General features: G+C 43.1%; 1 protein-coding gene across 2 annotated transcripts in view; it reads right to left on the bottom strand.

The window, feature by feature from the left end:
- Window positions 1-401: 401 nt before the first annotated feature.
- LOC309619607 (low-density lipoprotein receptor-related protein 2-like) overlaps window positions 402-23,211 on the bottom strand; it is a 38,356-nt gene continuing 15,546 nt past the window's right edge. Inside the window, exons 14-33 of one of the 2 annotated variants that reach the window (XM_082374905.1) lie at window positions 20,412-20,723; window positions 19,539-19,751; window positions 18,048-18,242; window positions 17,272-17,487; window positions 15,400-15,635; window positions 14,379-14,508; window positions 13,955-14,139; window positions 12,938-13,124; window positions 12,152-12,370; window positions 11,580-11,763; window positions 10,342-10,543; window positions 10,089-10,253; window positions 9,709-9,909; window positions 8,307-8,856; window positions 7,769-7,894; window positions 6,564-6,674; window positions 4,953-5,189; window positions 2,515-2,983; window positions 893-1,036; window positions 402-478 (exon numbers count right to left, since the gene is read on the bottom strand). In XM_082374905.1, coding sequence (XP_082231031.1) covers window positions 469-478; window positions 893-1,036; window positions 2,515-2,983; window positions 4,953-5,189; window positions 6,564-6,674; window positions 7,769-7,894; window positions 8,307-8,856; window positions 9,709-9,909; window positions 10,089-10,253; window positions 10,342-10,543; window positions 11,580-11,763; window positions 12,152-12,370; window positions 12,938-13,124; window positions 13,955-14,139; window positions 14,379-14,508; window positions 15,400-15,635; window positions 17,272-17,487; window positions 18,048-18,242; window positions 19,539-19,751; window positions 20,412-20,723 — 4,292 coding nt within the window. In that variant the 3' untranslated portion in view covers window positions 402-468. The remainder of the gene's footprint in view (window positions 479-892; window positions 1,037-2,514; window positions 2,984-4,952; window positions 5,190-6,563; window positions 6,675-7,768; window positions 7,895-8,306; window positions 8,857-9,708; window positions 9,910-10,088; window positions 10,254-10,341; window positions 10,544-11,579; window positions 11,764-12,151; window positions 12,371-12,937; window positions 13,125-13,954; window positions 14,140-14,378; window positions 14,509-15,399; window positions 15,636-17,271; window positions 17,488-18,047; window positions 18,243-19,538; window positions 19,752-20,411; window positions 20,724-23,211) is intronic. The other variant, XM_082374906.1, reaches the window with a different exon arrangement.

The raw sequence follows: 23,211 nt of genomic DNA, 5'->3' as shown, positions 1-23,211 counted from the left end.
TATGACACAAATGAACTTATCTATGAAATGGAAACAGACTCACAGACATAGAGAACAGACTTATGGTTGCCAAGGTGGGCGGTGGGGGAGGGAGGGATTGGGGGTCTGGGGTCAGCAGATGCAAACCATTATATAGAGAATGAATGGACAACAAGGTCCTACTGTGTAGCACGGGGAACTATATTCAGTATCCTGTGATAAACCAGAATGGAAAAGAATATGAAAAACAATGTATGTAAATGTATAACTGAAACACTTTGCTGTATAGCAGAAATTAACACAACATTGTAAATCAACCATACTTCAATAAAATAAATTAAAAAAATAAAAAGCAGTTATTTTAATATGAAGTTACCATTTACCACAAACTGTTACAGAAGTTAAAACAGTACACAGTGAAATATATAAACAGTTTTTATTGAGATGTTTCAGCTCCTTTTTTGTCAGGTTAGTCAGTTTGTAAAGAGGTTAACAATTCCTGTAGAAAAAGAGACTTGAAATTAGAGAATACGCATTATATTAAAACAAAGCAAAAACATAGAGGTGGTTGAGCTATGTGGAAGTCAGCAGAGATCACGGGATGGGAGGGACATAAATTTTAAGGGTAATGTTAACTAACCCTGAATACACCTCACTCCACCCCACAATAGTATTGAACTCCTTTTGGAAGTCCACCAAAAGCCAAATTTCTTGATTACTATTTCATGTATGTTTCACTTTGGTTTGAACAACTAGAGACTGAACAGAATCTGAAATCAAAAAAGTTACTGAGCATTTATTTGGTCTACATGATAACATCATTCGCCAATAACAAAAAGCTCTTTAAGTTAACACTGCCTACTTTCACCCTGCTAGGATTTTTTGGAAGGGGCATTTTGTGACTGGATCTCACCACCTGTTTTCCTCAAAGACAGTTCCCAGGCATAACTCTTCATCATAAGCTTCATTGACAAAAGTCTCACTATTCATTAGATTCTCCTCTTCTTGGTCATTTTCTTTATGGCAGGTCAAATTCCTTGATGATGCTGTACTGTTTCTAGAAATCAGAGAAAGTCAAAAGAGTTGTTCCTTAAGGTAGAAGCTGGGAATGCGACATGGTTAGAAATGGCCAACTCATCCCCTATCAAAAGTTGTTATGGGAACTATGCCCTATTTTAATGTCCCTTTAACAAAGAACTGGCCTAGAATGGCCAGTACTTGAGTCAGTTATGATTTGTTACTAGGCATTCACTTAACCTCCAAAATGACACATCTTCTCAATTGAGAGGAAACTAGGAAATTGGAGTCAGTGAGAACTGAATCCAAAAACAGGTAAGTAGCAACTGGACACAGGTGAGTTAAGAAAGCAGGTTAACGTAGAAGACAGGCCTGACTGACAGTCAGAAGCCCAAGGGAAGCACCTCAGTTCATCTTAACATTAACCAGTTGGCTATTGACCAGTGTTACTTTAGGCAAAGATATATCATTTCTCCTGGCCCTTTCTTCAGTCTGCAAAGTGAAGGCTGGACAGAGGAAATGTAACTTTTAAGGATTTCGGTCATCTCTGTAACATCTCTCCGTACGTAGGCTGCTTAATGTCCTTTGCCAATATGTTTATCTAATCAATTTCTTCAGTTAGTGTATCTTCCTAAAGCTTATTTTGTCATCATTCTTACTCAATCATTTTTGAGTTATTCTTGTTTGTTTCTTTAACCCAATGACTCTTGCTCTTAGACAAAACTTTATGCTTTTGCCTTAAATCTCTCATGAGTTTATTTCACCTCCTGTCAAGGGCTATGTTGTGTCCCCCTAAAATTCATATGTTGAAGTCTTAATCCCTAGTACCTCAGAATGTGACCATATTTGGGGATAGGGTCATCAAAGCAGTAATTATGTGAAAAGGAGGTCATTAGGGTGGGCCCTAATCCAATAGGACTGGTGTCCTTATAAGGAGAAGAGATTAGGACATGAACATGTACAGAGAGAAGACCACGTGAAGACACAGGGAGAAGTCTGCATCTACAATCCAAGGAGAAAAGCAGACCTCAGCCTCAGAAGAAACAAACCCCACTGACACATTGATTTCAAACTTCCAGCTTCCAGAACTGTGAGAAAATAAATTTCTGTTGTCTAAGACACACAGTCTGTGGTACTTGTTTAAGCAGCCCTAGCAAACTAACACACCTAACAAGTTTTTCCTCCAAATGGTCACTGGCCCTAACTCTGCCTCGTTGGAGGGGACTCTCCTCACTTCATCCCTGAGACTGTGTCACTGACTGCTGTTGAGGCAGATTTTATCTGCATAAATGCCACGTACCCCTTACAACATTGTTTGTCCCAGGTCTCACTCAAAGAGATGGTCCCAAGTATGATTTTTCCAGGTCAGCATCCAGGCTCTGTTGCTCAGATCTTTTCTCAGAGGGCAGATTTCTAGAGTGGATTCATATCTCCAACCTCGTTAATCTTGTTTTAATTTTATTTAATAAGCCTTCTTTGGAATAAAATTCTCCCATGAGGACATTAGTAGCTGCTCACCGTTTTAATTTGTGTTCTCTTCTGAAATATACAAATGCTCCCAGAATGACCAGAACAGCTGACAGGGCTATGGTTAAGCTGAGGGCCATGTGGCCAGAGGCAGGTCTACGTGCTGCTTCTTCACAGAACTCTCCGCCGTATCCCATCAGACAGCTGCATTTTCTCAGCTCTCCTTCCATTGTACAGATTCCCCTCCCATTACAGAAATCACTGCTACAGAGCAGAAGTTTTCCCTTCTGTGAGTCCTTGGGCTGAACTCCTTCCTTGGTTTCTGGAGTCTTGCTCTCTACAGCAGGCATGAGAGGGGTTAGCGTTTTTCTGACAGGATAATTCATCGCCTCTGGACCTGGGAATTTAGCCTTGGTAGACTTGGTACCCTGGAGAGGTTGGGCAGCTTTTGGTGTCAGTCTTTTTCCAGCCTCTGACATTTTAGGTGTTGGTGTCGAATGGGTTTTATGTGGATAGGTACCTACAAAAACAGTAGGTGTGAGTGTGAGTATATACACAAGTTTGTCATTGTCAATTAAGAACTATTTCAGAAGAACAAGAATTGTAGTGAACTTAACCAGATAAGTTTGAATTTATGAAATCATGATCACTACCATTACTTTTGGCTAAACAAAAAACTATTAAAAGCTGATAAAAAACTACATATCTTAAGGCACTTAAAATACTTGGTTTCAGGACCAGTGTAGTCTATCATAACAATCTGTCTTCAAATGATGGTATGCAGAATTTTAGCCAAGGTAGATCCCACCAGTTACAAAAATGTTTTACTCTATAAGGATGAGTGTAGTAGATCGAAGTAGTAAATATCCAGACTAAAAGGATTAAGTTTATTGGTAAATATTTCAAATTTTTTGAGTCCAAGTAAACTAGGTTTATCAAGATGTACAAGTTGCAAATATTGAACCAGATTTGGTGGCAGTGTGGGAGGGGCACTCATAAAGCAGGGAGTAGGCAACAGGGTTCTAACCAAAGAGGAATCCAATAGTTAAGTTTGTGTTTAAGGCATTTCACCATATTCTCCATCATTGTTGGCACAAGTATTATTCCTCACATGGAAGACAGAAGTACCAGGAGTGAAAACAGCAGAATTAGCAAAAAAACTACTTCTTGCCTCTGCCCTAAGCTGGCATCACAGGAGGATTTTCACTCCTGGGCATTTAGGGTCCTTGATGGTAGGGTACATCCAGAGGAAGTCAGCCTAATTTTATACACCCAGTGCCATTTCCCCCAAAAAAGCTTTATGTAAAAGTCAGGGTGAAATCATTAAGAAGCAGAGTCAATACTTGGGCCCGGGTCATCAAGAATGGAAGAGCAAGAGAAGGCTAGGTTAGGTTAGGTTTCTGGTTTCATTTTAAACCAGAAACCTAACCTAACCTAAAGGGTAAAGGTGATAAATTTCTCACTCATTTACCCCCAATCCTGAGTCACTGCCAACACAGGACTTTTCAACAAAACCACCCTTATTTGCTAAAAAATAGAATCAACTCTGGGAATCAAAATCCCTTATCTTTCCTATTTAAGATGAAGTGTTTAGAGGTAATAAGTGGTCTTCCAATTACTCAGGTTTTAGGGAAACAAGAATTTAAGTTGAGAAGTCAAGGAGAACTCTTCACTGTAGGGCTCCTTTTCCAAATCTCTTCCTTTACTGGTTATGACCAGTTTCGGTACCAAGTCCACTGTCTCTTTGACTCTACAGCGAAGGGGACTTTGATACCAATGGGGCTATATAGCTGGTGGTTCCAGCAGAATTAGGTATTATGGTCACTCAGTTGACTGGCCACGGTGACATCTTCCCATGAAGATACGATTTGGAACAATATTTCTGTAACAACCATCTGAGGCTAGCATTTAAGTACTAACATGACGGTGTTATATACTAATATTATATACTAATATATAATATTATACATATATAATATGTATAATATAATTATACATATTATATACTAATATGACAGCTTTCTACACATTCTCTTGGATTCCTTAACAACTCTATGAGATAGAAAGTGCTATTTCCACATTAAAAAGGGGGAACCAAGACAAGTCAAATAGTTTGCCCAACTGCTTACCCCCTAGGCGATGCTCACTATTGTGATCAATTTCCATGGACTGAATCAGATCTGGGTTAGATGAGTGCTCTTTCAGACAAAATACACTGTTGAGCTCTGTGGAGCTCTGTGGAGCACACTGTCATACAGCCTACCCTAACACCAAATCATCAGGGACATAAGCTTTTCACAAAGAGTCCACATAATCTATATCCAATTGCCCACAGTTAGACGTTTCATATTGTTCAGTTTCAAGAGTACACAGTGAGAAGGAAGTAACAGTTTAAAGGATAAAATCTTGAGGGACACTGTGGAATTAGATATTACTAAAGGTAAATCACCATGGTGACCAATGGTGGGTCCTGGGTAGGAGTTACTCACAGTCCATTTCATCAGATCCATCCAGACAGTCAGCACGACCATCACAAACCTGCGCCACAGAAATGCATTTCTGACCATCCTTACAGGATTGTGACGGCGCAGAGCATCGGACAGCTTCAATACATTTCTTTATGTCAGCCAAGTAGTACCCACTGGGACATTTACAAGTCTGTCCTTCCGGGTTTGGTAAACAGATATGGCTGCATCCTCCATTGTCTTTTGAGCAACGGTTACTACCTGTGGATCCCCACCCCCCCCAAAAAAATATTGATTTAGACTATTTCAGAAGGGTCTTCTGCAAGCTTACAAATAGACTATCAGAGTTAGAGGACCCAGATGTTTTTTCCCAGAGTAGATAGCTTTTCAATTTAATTCGTTTTAGCCAACTAAGTACCAAGTGATTGGTGATTCTTCTTCATGGAAAAGGATGGTTTTAGAAGGCCAGGAGTTCAAAGGACCAGCTTAAGAAAAATTGAGGTGAACTCTGGTCCATCCAAGATCCACTGTAAGTTCTCTTTTCCCTTTGCACCACGTAGCCAACATCAGAACTAGAAGGGCCTTAGAGATAAAGCTCTCTTTAGATGAGAACATGGAGGATGTGGTCTCTCTCATCCCTCTAAGAGTCATAGATACAGAGAACAGATTGGTGGTTGCTAGGGGTGGGGGGTGGGGGGTGGGGGACAGGAGTCTGATTAAGTCAGCCATTTGTATCTAAGGCTTCTATCTCAAGCCTTGACTTCTAGTGAGGTTTTACCTCTTGACATATTCCAGGAATTCTGGAATAGATTATGGATATATTGAAGATAAAATGTACTTCAGAGGTGACAGGGACCCTCCTTCTGGTTCTCAGAAGTAAGTGACAGATCATCATCACTTGGATGACCATTTATTACACTGAAGAATTCTAAAAAGGTTCTCCCCACAAAGCCAAGACTTCAGGAGTTTAAGCATGACTCGTACTGGTTTATAAAGTTTAGCTTTCAAAAGCCAACCAGTGGAGCAGCACTCCCTTAAGACTAATACACCCATCATATGTGGTAGTGATAGGTATGGTTAACTATTTAACACTAATTATTGTTGGTGTTTATCTCAACTAGGAACAGATTTCATCTATTACTATGTTAAGCCCAGAATCACTCTCCTCACACACTCAGTTAGGCGTTTGTGTCTATAAGAAAGGTGGAGAAACACATCTGAGCACCTGGAGTTGATATTTCAAAGTTAACATCACAAGTAGATACAAGTGACAATGAGTAGAATGAAGACCAGTTTCACTTTGGAACTAAAAGGGTATTTTGATTATATCACAGCTGTAATTCAGTCTACAGTAAGAGAACTTAAACTAGAACCCAAGTATACCAAACCCCAGCCCAACATCCTTACCACCATTGTGTCTACTAGCTCCGTAGCGGGACTAGCTATATACCAGAACCAGACCATACATAATGCATAAAGATAAGAGAGTTATGCAGATCTACAGGAATGTGCCAGAGAAATATTTTAATGGGAAACACAAAGATATTCCAAGGAGATATTGCAGGATGGAACAATCCCTTCATGGGGAAGTTCAGTAGACTTCAGTATTGTTATAATCACTGCAAGGTTGCTTACCCTGTTGGCTAAGTTTACTATAAACTTTTAAATCCACAATCTTCTGGTCTACTTGGAACCACTGGTTTTCTGAAAGTTCTGCTTTGCTGTACCAAACTTTATTGATTTGGGCTGAAACAAAGGCCAGTGAACAATCATTAACAGAAGTGAAATTTTATCTTATGACCATTTCCTAGGCAAAGACCATTGCTCAGTATGAAAACTGTCACTCATCTGCAAAAATTCCAGGTGAATAACAAGAGTTTTAAGAAGAGACACGCATTTTTCTAAATCTTGTTTCTGGGAAGAAACTTCAAGATCAATAAAAAACAGTTCTATGGCTTTGCTGAAAATAAAGTCTGGTGGAAGTTACGTCCAGCACATTGATATACATCCAAATATAAAGACAGAAAATTAGGATACGAGACACCTAAATGCAGCTCGTGCAATTGATGGATAATGATTTTAAACATTGCTCCAGAACAATATTTCTGAAAATGGCTTGTCTGCAACAAGAGTCACCAGGGGATCTTAAAATAAATGGTAAAGGTCTCACCACATACCTAATAATTTAGCATCTTTGGGGTAGGATCTGACAACTTATTTTTGCAATTTTCACGAGACCAGCCCAACTGGTCAATGGACCAATATTGGGAAATATAAAGAGACAGATTTACTTTAAGCAGCATTTTCCAGTTTTACCAAATCTAGACTAGTCAGAAATAATATACTAGAGTACTGTGGTTTAGACAATCTCTTTGAATACTAGAAATACCTTGCAAGTATAGAATGCTCTACAGTTGACCTAGTACTTTCATGTGTACTTAGTCAACTGAGACAGGTACACTTCCTTCATGTTATAGGTAAGGTGTTACAGCTACTAACTGACAAAGCAGTTATACCACCTATTTCCAATTCCTGACCCAGTTCTGTCTGTACCATACCCCGGTGTCCTCCAAAGCCAGGAGCCTCATATGACAGCCAGAAATCTCAGGCAGAACAGGATTAAGCATATTCGTATATAAAGAATAACCAAATAAGTAAAAGCTCCTCTAAATCACAGAATCACTATTAACATATACATGTTAAATTAGGGAAGTTGCTTAGCTATTCTTCCAAAAGAAAGACACTGCCAAAGTTCAGTGCTAAGCAGTAGCAGCTTTGCTTTAGATACCCAGTAGTTAATTCAGCTCACAAAGACAATCAATTGTAGAATTAAGACCTACCATCATCCACTGTGCTCCAGAACATCATGCCTTGGCCATACGTAAAGAGGTTAAGGCCCTGAATTCCTCTTTGGTCTAGTCTGTATCTAGAGCCATCCTGTTGAATACTTTCTATGAGTCCTCTCCCTAGAAGGAGAGGTTCAGTTAATTTCTCGGAGCCCAAACAGCTGTACTCCATCCTGTAGCTCTTTATGTCTTGTCCTGCCTGCCCTCCAGGAGATCACTGTCTGCCATGCGTTTTTTGAAGACCAGTTCTTATTTATTCTACTCTAACAGTAATACACAAAGATTTGCTCATGCATATTTGTTAAGTTCTTGATTTCATTCCTTCACCAAAAGGCAACAGCAAGACTCTCTGGGCTACCATATGCTGCTCAGGATGGGGAATGATTGTATTTGTTTAGAAGGTGGTGCAGAAAATGTAAACTCAGACCTAAAAGCTATTTGAAGTTATAGCTGAAGACCAGAAAGCAGAACATCTCTTTCTCTGGCAGGGTCCCTCACACTCAGATTTAGGGTGTAGAAGATAACTGCTTACCAGGATCAGCCCAGTACAATCGGGTCCCTGCATCAGAAAAGGTCAGGCCCACAGGGACCTGGGGTTTCTGCCAGAGCACCTTCCTCTTGCTGCCATCCATGGAGGCACATTCAATGCTGGAGCCACGCCTACCATCATCCTGGGGACCCAGGTCCACAAAGCACATGACTGCAGTCGGGGGGTGGAGCACGACAGAGGTTGGGCGGTAAAGACTTTCACTGAGCAAGACCGTGGCATACTGGCCTTTGGAGGAAGCTACGTTGATGTAAGGATTCTCACTGCCAATCCAGTATATGTGTCCACTCAACCAGTCCACAGCAAGGTCAATCACTGTGCCCTCCACGGATATGATTTTCCTCCAAGAGAGCTTTCCAGATTCTTTGAGCCTCAGTAGCCAGATATCACCCTTATTCAACTCAGACAGGTAGAGTACCTTCTCCTGGACAAGGTAGTCCATTGATGCAAGCTGGTTCACATTGGTAAAGGGAAGAAGCCTATGTTCTGGTAAAGTTGCTTGTCCTCCTGAAGCGTCTAGATTTTTCAGATAAATCTATGGGAAAAAAATTAAGTGGATGGCATCAGTTGAGTCTAATTTAATTCTTCATCTTGATCTTGCTGTTAAGATACTTAAATTCAGATTTTCATATAGTCTATTGTCTAAAAGCAGATCATATTTCTCTCCCTTCCTGGAGCTTCAAGCACTTAAAATTCCTTGAATCCATGTGCTTTGAAGATTTACTCCTCTGTGAAAGGCCCTCCCCTTAATTTTTAAAATTTTTATTGAGATAAAATTGACATAACATTGCGTAAGTTTACAGTGTACAACATGTGGATTTGATACACTCACATGTTAAAGACCCTCCTCTTTAAATGAGATTCCACTTTTAAGATCTTACTGAAACTGAAGTCGGTCTTCCAACCCCAAAATATGTTTTGTCATTTTAAAATGCCGAAGTGGACAAGTCCTCTGGATGGTAGAAGGTAGGGGTAAATTGCTTGTTAGTACCTTTTATCCTCCTATGATTTAAGAAAAGTTCCCTCACAAAATGTACTTGCCCCCTAGGCTAGAACCCAGCCGAGTTGCTTGTATTTGGAATTACTCTACATCATCAGCTAGGTGCTTGGACAACTCAACCTAGTTAAGCACATTGTCAGATTCCTAACCTCATTGTGTTCTGAGGTACTAAGCATTTCTTAAGGAATTTGAGTAGAAGTGGTCTTCATTTCATAGCTACCTTATTTTGGTCATCATAGCTCCCAGCACACACTGACTATTCAAATTTAAATTGCATTTGAAGAATATTCCAAGGGGAATTCTCTTGAATTCAAGAGAATTCAAGTTACTCAAAGTCTGAAACAGACTGAGGCCCAAGCACAGACATGTGACAGGATAGGACAGTACCTGCATGATAACTGTGGGCAACCCAAGGAACAGAAACGCAGACTCCTTGAGTGGAACACAGTTGATGCCATCGTCTGCAAGCAGGAGTCCAACTGGGCAACGACAGCTTCCCTTGGATTGCGGGCTCAGAAGGCACAAGTGAGAACATCCAGTGTCCAGACAAGGATTCGAAGACCTGGGCTGTAGCACTTCGTGTATTATCTGGAAGAAAACAGCTAAATGTCACTATGCATTGCTGAATCCTTCAAAATGGCAAGTGGCTCAGTCTTGCCTTTTAGTCATTATAGATGGATGTCACTACAGTTTTGTCCTTGGGCAGCTCATACACATAGCCTTTCCAGGGAGGATCAGGGGGATATTTTGAAACGTAAACTACAGACCTTAAGTCCGTACGGCTGTTCCAAACGCTTGATGAGGACAGCCCTGTTCTTGCCCGTCGTCTTTTTCATGCGCTGTACTGTTCTCGTCTTCATTTCAGACCAGAAGACTTCATCTTCAAACACAGCAACCAAAAAGGGGCTCTTGATTTGTGTTAGCTGCAACATCTAAAATGGTGATGGTGAGGTTCCCGGGGTGAGTTTTACACAAGGCACATGACATCTCACACAAGCCTAATACCAAAAGAACACTTACGCTAATACCAGTACCGTCTAGATTGACAGAGCCAATGCAGTGAAATTTGTCATCAGACCAGAATATCTTCCAACTCAACTTGTCGAGAGCTATGCTAGTTGGCCAGCCAAGACCTTGATTGAGGAGTATTTTTCTGCTGCTCCCATCCATTCCAGCTTGTTCTATTTGAGGTTCTCCTCCAATTTCAGACCAGTACATTAACCTATGTGGATAAGTCAGCCTTGAGATAAAGTATTACCTCATGGAAAATAACATCAGTTCATTCCTTAAAACACTGATTTACAGCCTAATTATTTCTTTCCCTCAAAATTAAACTTGGTCTGTGCCTTAAGCATAATTTGTAAGGTGGTAAAATGTTTTCCTTGAAATTTTATGGTGATTGTTTATCATTTAGGGATAAAATATCTATAATGACAGCTGTGCAAAAAGTCTAAGAAATATATTAGTCCCTAGCCTGGAAAATATCAGTCTTTTCTGGGCTAGCCAATCTTTTGGGAACCTGCCAATCTTTTCTGGGCTAGCAAGTAGGCTAGTTCCACGTGCAGATGTGTGCCTCAGAACTCATTCTTGGCCACAAGTCATTAGATGCATCAGGAAACTCCTGCCAATTTCCTGAGAACTACGTTACCAGATTCCTGGTTGGAGGTATTGAAAAGGTGAGAAAAGCAGAGGGAAGGTAGCTGATCTGGGTCACCTCTGGATCCCGAGTTTTGCTCTGTCTTGTTCTTACATTTGATACACATGGCCATCCCAATCAGGGCTTAGCTCAGACAAGTTGGAAATGCTGTCTACAAGTTCCTGGCCCTTGCAGAGGGAAGGGCTCTAGACAAAAGAACCCAGGCTCCACCCACACACCCAATTACTCTGCCCCCATCACCACCACCAATCACATTACTGTAAATTAAACACAATCCTTAGTTTCATTCTCCCTCCTCCTGCCATTTTAAAGCCATAATAATTTTCCACTCTGAGGTATGTTTGTTTATGTTAGCAAAAGAAAGTATAGATGAGCCACGAAGTGAGCACACCTACATCTCACTTTCCTGAAGTAAAGGACTTTTTCCAGGAGCTTTCAAAGCGACTATGTATGGTTGACTCACATCGTCACAAGATCTAAAATAAAGTCAGATAAGGTTTCTATTCACTCGTTCTGTGTTGAGGGAACACAACCAAAGTAGAACTAAAGAAGAACAACAAACTTAACAGACTTGACCAGGCGTTGTGACACCTGGACTCACCCATTTAGGGGATCTAAAGCCAAAGACCGTGGTTGGTTCAAGTCATCGTCCAGGACAATCGTGTACTCAGATTTTCCTCTCCAAACAGCAGTCAACTGAATTGCCAAAATCTGACCAGCTGTCCCATCTATCCAGTAGAGATTCCTCCCAATCCAGTCAACCGCTATATAGTCTGACCTTATTCCTGAAGAAAGGAAACCATTCAACATGTGTACTTAGGTTAAATTATAGGTTTTTACAAGCTTGAAGCTCACAGGCATCAGACTTGCATGCCATGTTAATTCATTTTCCAACTGGTAGATGCATCTCCATCAGAGCAGTCTTCATTTAAATGTTCCCAAAGTACTATTTGTAGAGGAAGATGACCATTACGAGTAATGATCACTGACTTATCGTTGGACTCCATATCTATTGAGACGCATCTTCTCATTTCTAAGCAACTAGCAAGGCTTGATCCCTTTTTGTTAAGGAGGTATAAACCAATGTTTAGAAAGTTCATGGCCACTCATCTTATTTTTCATGCTACATGTATTTAGTAAGGGCAAGATGAGAGTCTCTATAAGGGGGCATACCTTTCACCACAGTCCCTTTCTTCGTCGTGTCCATGCTTATCCATCTAATACTTTCCGCACTGGTATCGGTCCAGAAGACTTTCTGATCCACTAAGTCATAGTCAATAGAGAAAATAATCAGGTTCTTGTCTATAGTTGCCAGAATATCTTCTTTTAAGCTCCTCAATCCATAGAGGAGTAGCTTAAACTGAATTGCCACAAGCAGGATCGGTTCAGTACCTGTCAAAAAAGAACTGCTTTCTTAAGGAGTTTGAACAGTGAACCCAGCACTGCTAAGGAATCAGAGGACAAAGTAGTTTTTGCCTTCTCATTGCCAAGGCTGTGAAACCATCTAGCTGGCATCTAAGTAGTTCTTTCCTTCATGTAATGGTTAAGCTAATACCCATGGTTTGAAGATACTCAGAATAAAGGCATAATTAGCTTAAATTGAAAACCACATTTACAACGAAATATTTGGGGGTAGTTGGGTAGGAAAGAAGTGCTTTTCAGGGCTTTGGATATTTATTCTAACTTCTGGTAAGGCTGACCCATGCATACAGAGGTTCAAGTTATGATTTTCTTATAATAATGCCTTATTGGTAGATACTTTCAGACTTGAATTCAGTCTGAAATATGAGGTATAAAAAGGGAGCTTTGGGATTGTGCAAGTCTTGTTCTGAAGACAGATAAAGCAGGTAGGAGCACTTACGACCTAAGAAAGAGAGATGTGCATTGGTTTTCCTGGACGATTTAGGACCTCCAAACTCTCGACCCACAGCTTAGGAGATACTCCCAGCTCCAGTTTACCTGTTGCTTTACAGGTATGGCCATCAGGCTCCAGTGAGTAGCCAGGATGACAGGTGCAGCTATAGGAGCCCTTGGTGTTGATACAGGTCTGACTGCAAGGCTGAGCACCCAGTCTCTGGCATTCATCCACATCCTCGCAGATTCGGCCACTGCTTTTCAGCTCAAAGCCTCGCTCACAAGCACATACCTGAGAGAGGTTGGAAAACATGAAGACTTTCTGAAGACAAGTACAATATTGATAAAAGGACCTCAGCCTTGAAATAAAAAGCACACGGCAATACAATCGATGTCAGCAACTCAAACTGTTCCTGGAACCGACTTCATCTCGAATGCAGTCACTCTCTCCATCTCCTGCGCACACCCCACACCCCTGCCACCACCAGGGGCCCCAAGTTAACAAAGGTGCCCAGTTCATCCCAGGACGCCCAGACCCCAGCAGAATCCGTAAGTGAGGAGACTCGTAGACTTCACTGAACTGGTTTTCTGCCAATAGAGATGTTACTAGGACCAGACATCAGCACGGTTTTCTTCCACTTGCCCATCAGAATCAAGTTCACCGTGTCTAGCCACCCAATAATACCAGGCCAGAACACGGACAGTCCTCCATTGAAGGGCAAGTCATATTCTAAATGCCCACACGGAAAGGACTTCCACATGGGTATGTACTCAATTTCCTGAGCTGCAACATGGTGGGGAGTTGCTTGGCTCTTGGGACAATCCCCCCAAAACTTGTTGCTTCACCCTAAATGTCACCCGGCGCTCATAGGTGGCATGGGAAGGACCACCATAGGAGAGTTTCTGGAGCCGGGTACTAGGGTTCCAGAAGACATGAGATAGGAAAGGCGCTAGACAGGACTCAGCAGAAAGGCTCAAGCACAGGGACGCGGGTGGATGGGTCAGCACGGCTCTGCCGTGTGAGACTCAGAGCGTAGGGAGCAGACATCCTGAATGAGGACAGCGCCCCTTTCCCTACACCGAGTCTCTAGCTGCCAGAGCACAGGAACTGAAGCAACTCACAGGCCCACGTGGGGATGGGTAGCAGGTGTGGAAACACTGTCTTTGGCTGCACACGGACGACGAGCACTGCTCGCCTTCATCGGAGCCGTCGGCACAGTCCTCCTTCCCATCACACACCAGGCTGAGGTCCAGGCAGGCAGAGGAGCGGCACTGGAACTCGGAACTCCCGCAGTTCTCCGGGGGGCCTGGCGAGGATGAATTTCTACCTTTACAGTCAAACCACCCCCCCACACCCCGCTCCCCGCCAAACATCCCTCCCACAGCAAGGCTCTCTCCCGTGCATACAATCAGGATGCCTCCATCCTGGCAAAGGGATGAATTTCAGGTCCTGCAGCATTTGCTCGCTGAGCTGGGTTCCCACACCCAGACGCAGCAAGCGGCAGGCGCCCCTCTGAAGCCACCTGCCTTCTCCCCCTGCACTTACACCCGGCCTCATCACTGCCGTCCCTGCAGTCACCCTGCCCGTCACAGTGCCAGGGCTCAGGCACGCACTGGTCTCCACTGGCACAGGGCCACTGCCTCGAGCCACAGCGAAGCTCCTCGGGGTCACAGTCCTGAGGAGACAGCGAGCGACTTGGTCAACACCACCTGCATTCAGAGCCCAGAAGGGTCCTCAGAGGACGAGGAAGCCTGGGTTACAAGACAACCCTCAAGTCCCTTCTGCAATGAGACCAGAGCCTGAAAACTCGGGTGACATGGATTATAAGAAACTCGTTCCACAGCTGGAGTTTAGGCAAGGAACCGTAGGTGATACCAACGTGGGTGGGAAAGTGGGAAGAAATCTCTTGTTTTGCAAACTGACCATCCAGGAAGTCTTAATTTCATTGAAGAAGCATAAGCAAAAAAAGTCTGCTCTAGAAACTCTTCTCTAGAATTCCCACCATTTCTAACGCACACTCCAGCATTTTGCACCTCATCTGACTTGGATTCTCAGATCTGGTGCAGGATATCTGGTAGAGGAGGGAAGGATATCTCAGATCTGTGCATCTGCTATACCCCAGCACCTTGAGGTACAGTCTCAGCCCCTCAGACACTACTCATTTTACTGATGAGGAAATAGAGCATCAGGGTGTAAGTGCTTTCTTAAGGCCAAACGCGAGCACTAGGTTCAAACCCGGGCTGCACTGCGTACGATGCAGGAGCACCACTGTACGTCTCGATGACTGTTAGGTGGAGCTTCAGAGCATCTCTCTAAGCAGGACATTTAAGCCACGACCATCAAGACCTAACACTTGCAAACCTCCCATAAAGACCTCTTACAGGTTTGACTTTCAACAAGAGGAACTTAACACTTTGGACACTTTGATGTAGTTATGAGTGGCTTTCTGGGCAGGAATTGTGGGAGACTTCTCTGTTCTTGTGTTTTCCCAAGTTTTCTATGAGGAGGCACGTGTTACTGTTACAGTTAGAAGTGTACTGTGTTTTTCTGAAAGAGAGTGGGCTACCTTCTCATCAGTTCCATCTTTGCAGTCTAAGTCGTGGTCACATATCCAGTCTGCCAACACACACTCTCCACTCCTCGGGCACTTCACCTCCCCTGACGGGCATGGCAGGGACCAGGCAGAACAGCCCTCTTCATCCGAGTGGTCCAGGCAGTCCCGGTTCCCATCGCAACGCAGGGAAGAAGATATACATTGGCCATTCTCACATTTAAATTCAGATGCACTGCATTTTTCATGAACTGAAAAACAAAGCTCTAGGTAAGAACTCAGCCAGATGGAGAAGCAATTTGATGGCAGATAAAATGACTTGAAGACTCCCAGTCTTCTGCTGTCACCTTGGGAACTAAGCCCCAGCAGGTATTAGGGCAGGAGGGTGATTCAACTAGAGTGTTAGGGCAGAAAAGGCCTACTAAGCTAGCCCAGAAAATCCTCTTCGTCCTGGAGAACGAGGGCTGAGGGACAGGGATGGGAGGACTGTAGAAGGATGCTGGGATAGGCAGGGTAGTGGGATTCCCCTCTGAAACCCTAATGTCATGCATGAAAAAAGAGATTCTCCCATAATACCCAACGGACCCTACAACTTATGTTCTTGGACTCAGTTCCTCCAGACAGAAGTTGATTGGCTTGATTCAAGAAAAAGAGTCAGGCCCTAGGCAAAACTATACATATGAATTGAAAAGTAAATTATACCTTGGGTTTCTGCCTACTTCCTTCCTGTACCTCTTGCCTCCTGATGTTCTTCTCTTAAAGCCCAAGTGCAGTCACATCCTCTGGTTACCCACTCAGCCACCTTCACATCCAAATCCATCATGGTGCCTTACCCGGCCTCCTCTTCTTTTCACTTCAATTCTCCAAATTCCCTCTTCTACCCTAATCCCACAACATGATTAAGGTCTTTGAAACATGTCTTTCGGAAGAATAAAGGTAAAGATGTGCATCCCATAAAAATGAGGGCAAAGCAATGACATCTATAATGAGGTGGTCCATCCCATGAGAAGACCCAGGACCAAAATCAAAATCTTCAAGGAGGTAGCTTTTTGCCCAATGAGAAATAATAATTTATTTTGATATGCAGACTGGTTGTCCACTAATAGAATTCTTCTTTCTTCTTGTCATGGAAAGGGGAATGTTACAGCATGATCACCAAGGTCCCTCTAACTCAGAAACCTTCATCTTAGTCCTAACTAAGTAGTTAAGTACAGTCGATCCTCATTATTTTTGGATTCAGTATTTGCTCATTCACCTACTTGCTAAAATTTGTAACCCCCCCGAATCAACACTCCCACACTTCCATGGTCATGTGAAGATATAACACAAAGCAGCAGAAATGTGAGTTGCCCAACGCACATCTTTCCAGTTGAGGCTGAACAAGGTACCGTTCTGCCTTCTTTTTTCTGTTCTCATACTCATATAAAAAAGTGCCCATTTCGGACGGTGGTTTTCACATTTTTGTACTTTTTGGTGATTTTGCTGTTTAAAATGGCCCCAAGCATAGTGCTCAACTGCTGTCTGGTGCTTCTAAGGGTAAGAAGTCTACGGTGTGTCTTATGGAGAAAATACGTGCATTAGATAAGCTTTGTTCAGCATGAGTTACAGTTTGCTGTTAATGAGCAAACACTATATGTTACGTCGTCTTTCAACAGAAACACACATAAAATAAGGTTATATACTGATTGGTTGACAAAAATGTTGTGACCAGAGACTCAAAGAAACCCACACTGTATTTTATCTAGGAGCAATGATTCAATATCCTTGAATTCAATGTTCATGGCAACTTTATAGAATATATAGTTATGTAGAATATAACTAACATGAATAAGGAGAATCGACTGTAATGCAGTTGGAAGTACTCCAAGGAACTCCCGTGGAACTTACTACATCCTTGTTCATCTTTTCTGTCAGAACAGTCAGGGTTGCCATCACACAGCCAGCTCTTGGGGATACAGCGGGTCTTGTTGTCACAACGCAGAGAGCAGTCTTCAGCAGGCTTCCAGCAACCCAACTCGTCCGAGCCATCCATGCACTGCCGGGCCCCATCACAGTGGTACTTCTCCTCAATGCACTTGTTTCCATCCAGACACTGGAAGACCCCTTCAATAGAAAGGGTCAAAAGCTAGCATCATATGCTCATCATACTGAAGATTTATAATTAGATTAACTCACACTCATTCTGGAGTTTGAGGGGTAAGTAGGCTGACCTTATTTGTTTGAGTTCTATATCTTAATTGATCCATAAGTGAGCTTTAATAAAGTACTAAGGTTAATTAAGCTGAACTAGGTTCTTGAAATACTAAGGCCTCATATTTGTTTGGTTACTTTAACAACTTGTTAAAACACTACCAAGTCGGTTATAAGTGGTTCATTTAGGTCACTCTGTGCCAAAATAAAGGCAGATATTGGAATACTTAGGCAAATTTAAGGGAGCAAGGAAGCAATAGTCAAATTATACCTGGCAAAACACTGTGGACTTAAATGTCATAAAATGGGCAATCATAGGATCCATGTTCTGACAGACTGGGACTTTTATCTATGAGAATTTATAGGGAAAGCAAGTGTGATTATAATAAACACTCTGGCAATTCATATCGTGCACCCAAGGCTGAATCAGCATACCTGGGACAAGAGGCTGAGAACAGGAGATGGTGACCCACCTGCTCTGTTGCAGAAGTGGGAACAGTTCTCTTCGTCTGAGCCATCCCCACAGTCCTGCTTGCCATCGCAGAGGTACCCCCGGGAGATGCACTCCCGCCCGTCCTGACACGGCACAGAAGATCGGGTGCAGAGGAGAGGGGGTGGTGGAGGGGGTGGAGGAGGGGTGGGTGTGGCAGCTCCTTTGACCTCAGGATCTAGAATAAACAGTGTGTCAGCAGGTCAGTCCATTTGGTGTCAGCAATGGAGATGTGCTTCTACTGCCCCCCTCCCCAAAAACCCATGTCATGGCTGGGTAGCTACGTTTTTCTATCTCATAGGAAGAAAGAATAAGGACCCTTGATCTTTTGACTACGTGTGTGGTGTGTTGGCCCATCATCTCGTGGCTTTGAATTTGGGCAAATTGTTTTCTCCTTTCAGGCCTATAAACTTTAACCTTAATTTTTTCACTGCCTGGTACTATATTCTAGGCATGCAAAATAAAGTAAGTTTCTGAAGACAGGGACTTGTTCTGTCTGGTTCTTGCTGTAGCATCTGATGGTCTAGGACAGGGGCCTAGAGATGCTGAGATGTCTAAGTTACACTACCAAAAGTTACCATTTAGTACTCTTCAGCAACTGTTGCAGTAACGTAATAGATTTGTTAGTAGAATAATCAAAATTGGATTGTTTACCAAACAGTTAACTTTTTATTAGCATACTTTACCACCTAAGAACTATGTTCGTATGCCTAACACTTCTTAGCCCCCCAAATCAGGTTAAACCAGTGAATCAAAAATTAAGGTAGTTTAGACAGCAGGGGGAGTTTAGAGACCTCTAGGGAGCAGGTATATAGGAGGAAGAACAGTTCTGTCCATCTTTGTTTCTACTCTTCCTTGGGATTTCCAGCTGCTTCTGGCAAGAAAGCCCCCTGAATCCTGTGATAGGATTTCTTCTTCTTCTGCCTCAAGATCCAGAATCAGAGTTTTTGGTGCCATGCCAAAGGCTTATATGAAAAGAAAAGAGTTAAACCAGCATTAAGCAGATTAACGTGAATGACCAAGGTGCAGCTTCAACAGAAGAGCTGCTTCTCCTGGTAACCAGGACCCAGAGCAGAGGGTCCCCTGCAAGATGTCACTGCTATGAGAAAAGGGGTTCCTTGGTAAAAAAAAACAGCTTGGGAAACTGGTTTAGAGCAAGTTAAATGGATCTCTTTACTGCCAGACTAAGAGCTTTAATATGCTAAGGTGAAAGATGATTCCCAAAAGGGGCTACGGTGTGCACCCTGCTTGGGGTATTACTCGGGAACTGGTGTCATTTAGCAACTTTGAGAACCGTGTTAGATTCTCACTCCTCCAGGACAAGGACACATCAGGGAGAAGGCCTGCTGAACTGTGGGTTGGGATCACTGCCAATACGAACTAGAAGATACTCAGGATTTTCTCCTAGAAAAACACACCGAGGGGACCCGGGTAAAGTGGAACCCCAAGAATAACCTCCCAGGGGAAGACTCACCTGGAACCTCCAGGTTCTCTGCCAGGATGATCATCTTCTGTATGTAGGGCTCTTTCGACACTGAGAAGGGCTCCGGCATCCTCCTGTTCCACAGCATGAGAGCTGTTCTGTTCAGAGTCACCAGGTAGGGCTCGTGGGCCACGATCATCCCATCACTCCAGGTCTTGTTCAAAGTGTAGGTTCTGTTTTTTCGGAGACTCAGACTTTGCAACCCTAAGGAAGAGTCAGGTTCTTATAAGCTGATACAGAACAAGTAATCTGTGACAGCAAGGAGGCAAGGCCACCATTGGATTGAAAGGTAAAATAAGCACAGATTCTTCTATTGAGTTTTGTAGGTTTTAGTTTTATAGTTAAAGATAATCCAAGGAAGCATTTAAAGCTCCAGAAACCTGAGATCTGCTGCATGGAAACATCAGATATGACTTGACCACCTTCCATGTACAGTCCTACAACCCCCGGTCATCAGCACACTGCTGCCAGGTCTCAAGGATGACTTCTGGGTGAAAAGACTATCACATTCTGCTACAAAGGTATAATTGGTACCTGCTGCAAGTTATAACTGGAGCACCTGTACTTCATTTGCAATGGAAGTTTGGTTCCATTACTTCTACTTACGGAAGTAGAAACAAATAGCTTTTTGCAGTGTTCAAAATTATGTTATTTCTGAAGTTTTCTATCTCTTCAATCATAAATCTAGACTTATAAATGAGAACAGAGTTTGAGGTCAGTGACTTGTGCCCAAGCTTTAACTATGAAAATCAGAGTTTGAGCCTATGTCTAACTAGTTCTAAAAATGGAATGATTATACTAAAAACGAGACCCTCACTCATCCCCTCAAGCTTCTTCCAACCTCACTTGTTGTGCAGTGCTTACCTAACCCTTTGGTGGTCCAGAGGATGCTAGACGAGCCAAGGTCTAAGGTCACGTGGGTGTCTGCCGTCCAGGTGCCTCTCCAGACTGCCCATCTGCTTTTGCCATCAAGGGTCATGCTTTGCAAGTGTTCCCCACTCTCCACCCAGTACAGCAGCCTCTTCGGCCAATCGAGAAGGAGATGCAGTATAACGCTGCCTGTTCTATACAGGGTATGGGTGTCTGGGCCAGCGATTCTAGTCCTCTGAATAGCACTTGTGTCACAGGGCAGCCAGTACAAGTTCCCAGTCGGAATGTCCACATTTGCTGAACAGACTGTGAGGACAAGTTGCTCCCATTAGAAAGGACACTCAAATGCATTCACATACTGTCTTAAACTTTGGGTCAAGGATAGAAGGGAGGCAATTGGGGGGATGCAAAGATCAGCCCCTACAAGCCTACACACCTTGTTCGCACGATGGTCCCATAATGCCTACTCTGGTTCCAGCACCTTGTCTGTCCTATGAGCTCATCTGATCCTTGACAACCCCTGGCAAGGTAGATATGCACTGCATTTTATAAGTTAGTAGCTAAGTGAAAGACTGGCAAGTTCCTAAGAACACACTGGCTCCACTGGGTTCTGTTTCTCTCATCCTTGTTGGGCTCTGCCCTCTGTAGGAAACACGTGGTCTCCTCTGGAGTCAGATTCAACCATGGCCAGCCCAGCATGCCAGCATCACAGAATGTTCTTAGAATGATTCCACAAAGGTTCTTAAAAATATGCACTCTTTCCTAAAACAGAATTTGAGGCCCAATCATTTTCGATTCAGAATTTCATCAGTATTTTCCAGCCTCAATTTTCTTTTTTCTTTTCTTTTTTTTTTTTTGAGATCTATGTAAATGTTTTTATTATTTATTAATTTATTTGTTTATTAAAAAATTTTTTTTGGCTGCATTGGGTCTTCGTTGCTGCGCGCGGGCTTTCTCTAGTTGCGGCGAGCGGGGGCTACTCCTTGTTGCGGTGCGTGGGCTTCTCACTCCGGTGGCTTCTCTTGTTGCGGAGCACGGGCTCTAGGTGCGCGGGCTTCAGTAGTTGCGGCACATGGGCCCTACAGCACATGGGCTTCAGTAGTTGCAGCATGTGGGCTCAGTAGTTGTGGCTCACAGGCTCAGTAGTTGTGGCGCACGGGCTTAGTTGCTCCGCGGCATGTGGGATCTTCCCAGACCAGGGATCGAACCCGTGTCCCCTGCATTGGTGGACGGATTCTTAACCACTGCGCCACCAGGGAAGTCCTCAATTTTCAATATGAGAACAAGATTAACACATCCAAGAGAAAAAACCACAGATGTCAGTGCACTTTGATATAAGAATAAGCTGAAAGCTGCAGGCCCACGAGTTGTAAGGAGGCTCTGAGATGTGCAAACAGGTCTTGATAGCAGAGGTCAAGCTGATTACTACCTAGAAAAGGCCTGCCTGGCTTTGTCAAGCTTTCCAGCCAACTGTATAGGACAAGCACTCCTGTGTGTCTCCTTTACTATACGTCAGTACTTGTGACACCAGATGCGTGTTTTTCCCCCCACACCAAGCAATTCTGCAACACAAGTGGGATGTCCTATGTAAGGAAAATAAAACATGCTGCCTGCTGCCATTCCAGTTCTGCAAGGATCAAGCCATCAGCCACCACAGTCGCCCACCAGCAGTGCTCCCCTAGAGGAATTCAGGATGGAGAAAAATAGGAAGCATTCTGTGCTTTGGATACTGGCCCCTAGGTAGTTAAGATACATTACTTAAGGAAAAATTTCGAAGGACCCCAGATTCCTGCATCTTCCCATGCACAGAAAAACACTAAAATCATTAACATGAGGTAGCTGCCCTTCGTGATTAGTAGTAATCTTCTGATGCTTGACTACATGTTTTTCCAGCTAAAAAATTCATATGTATCCTGGCTCCTCCCTTAGCTCTTTGGAACAGTTTCTCAGAGCTACTGAGAGGCTGTCTCCTGGGCTATAGTCTTCAGTAAGACACTGAATAAACTGGACTCATAGCTCTTAACATTGTGCATTTTTTTTCAAGTCGACACCTACAATTCAGTTCAGTTCAGACACTGTCAACCTGGAGTTAGCATCAGGTCCCACAGGCTAAGGGCTCAGTCCCACAGGACTGCCCCCACTTCAGACACCAGTCACAAGTCCCAGGTTGTCACCTGTACTCTGACCCACTGGCTCTAAATCAGGGTTCCCACAACCCCCTCCTTGAGTTCAATAATTTGCTAGAATGACTCACAAAACTCAGGGAAACACGTTTACAGGTTTATTATATAAAGGATACAGATGAACAACCAGATGAAGAAATACATAGGGCAATGTCCAAAGGGTCCCAAGTGCAGGAACTTCTGTCCCTGTGGAGTTGGGGTTCAATACACACAGATGTATTGAAGCTCTCTGAACTCCATACTTTGGGGATTTTTATGGAGACTTCATCACATAGGCATGATTGATTATTAAGTCCATTTTCAGCCCCTCTCCCCTCTCTAGAGAGTAAGGAGTGGGTCTGAAATTTCTTAGCTTCTCATCACGGCTTGGTCTTTCTGGTGACCAACCTCCTAGAGGCAGTGATAAGGTTTTAAAATTTTTTCTGGCCTTGAATCTGAGTAAGATAGAAGTGGACTTTAAATTCAATTTTGCATTGCATTGCAAAACCCACCAAGAGTTGTCTCATTAAAACAAAAGCTGTTCCTATCACCCAGGAAATTCTAATGAATTTAGGAACTCTGTGTCAGATGCTCCCATCACTTAGGAAATTACAAAGGTCTTAGAAGCTCTG

This window comes from Balaenoptera borealis, assembly GCF_965194805.1.
Source record: "Balaenoptera borealis genome assembly, chromosome: 21".
NCBI classification, from domain to species: domain Eukaryota; kingdom Metazoa; phylum Chordata; class Mammalia; order Artiodactyla; family Balaenopteridae; genus Balaenoptera; species Balaenoptera borealis.
The sequence above is the reverse complement of the archived record's forward strand: the minus strand, read 5'-3'. Positions and strand labels throughout refer to the sequence as shown.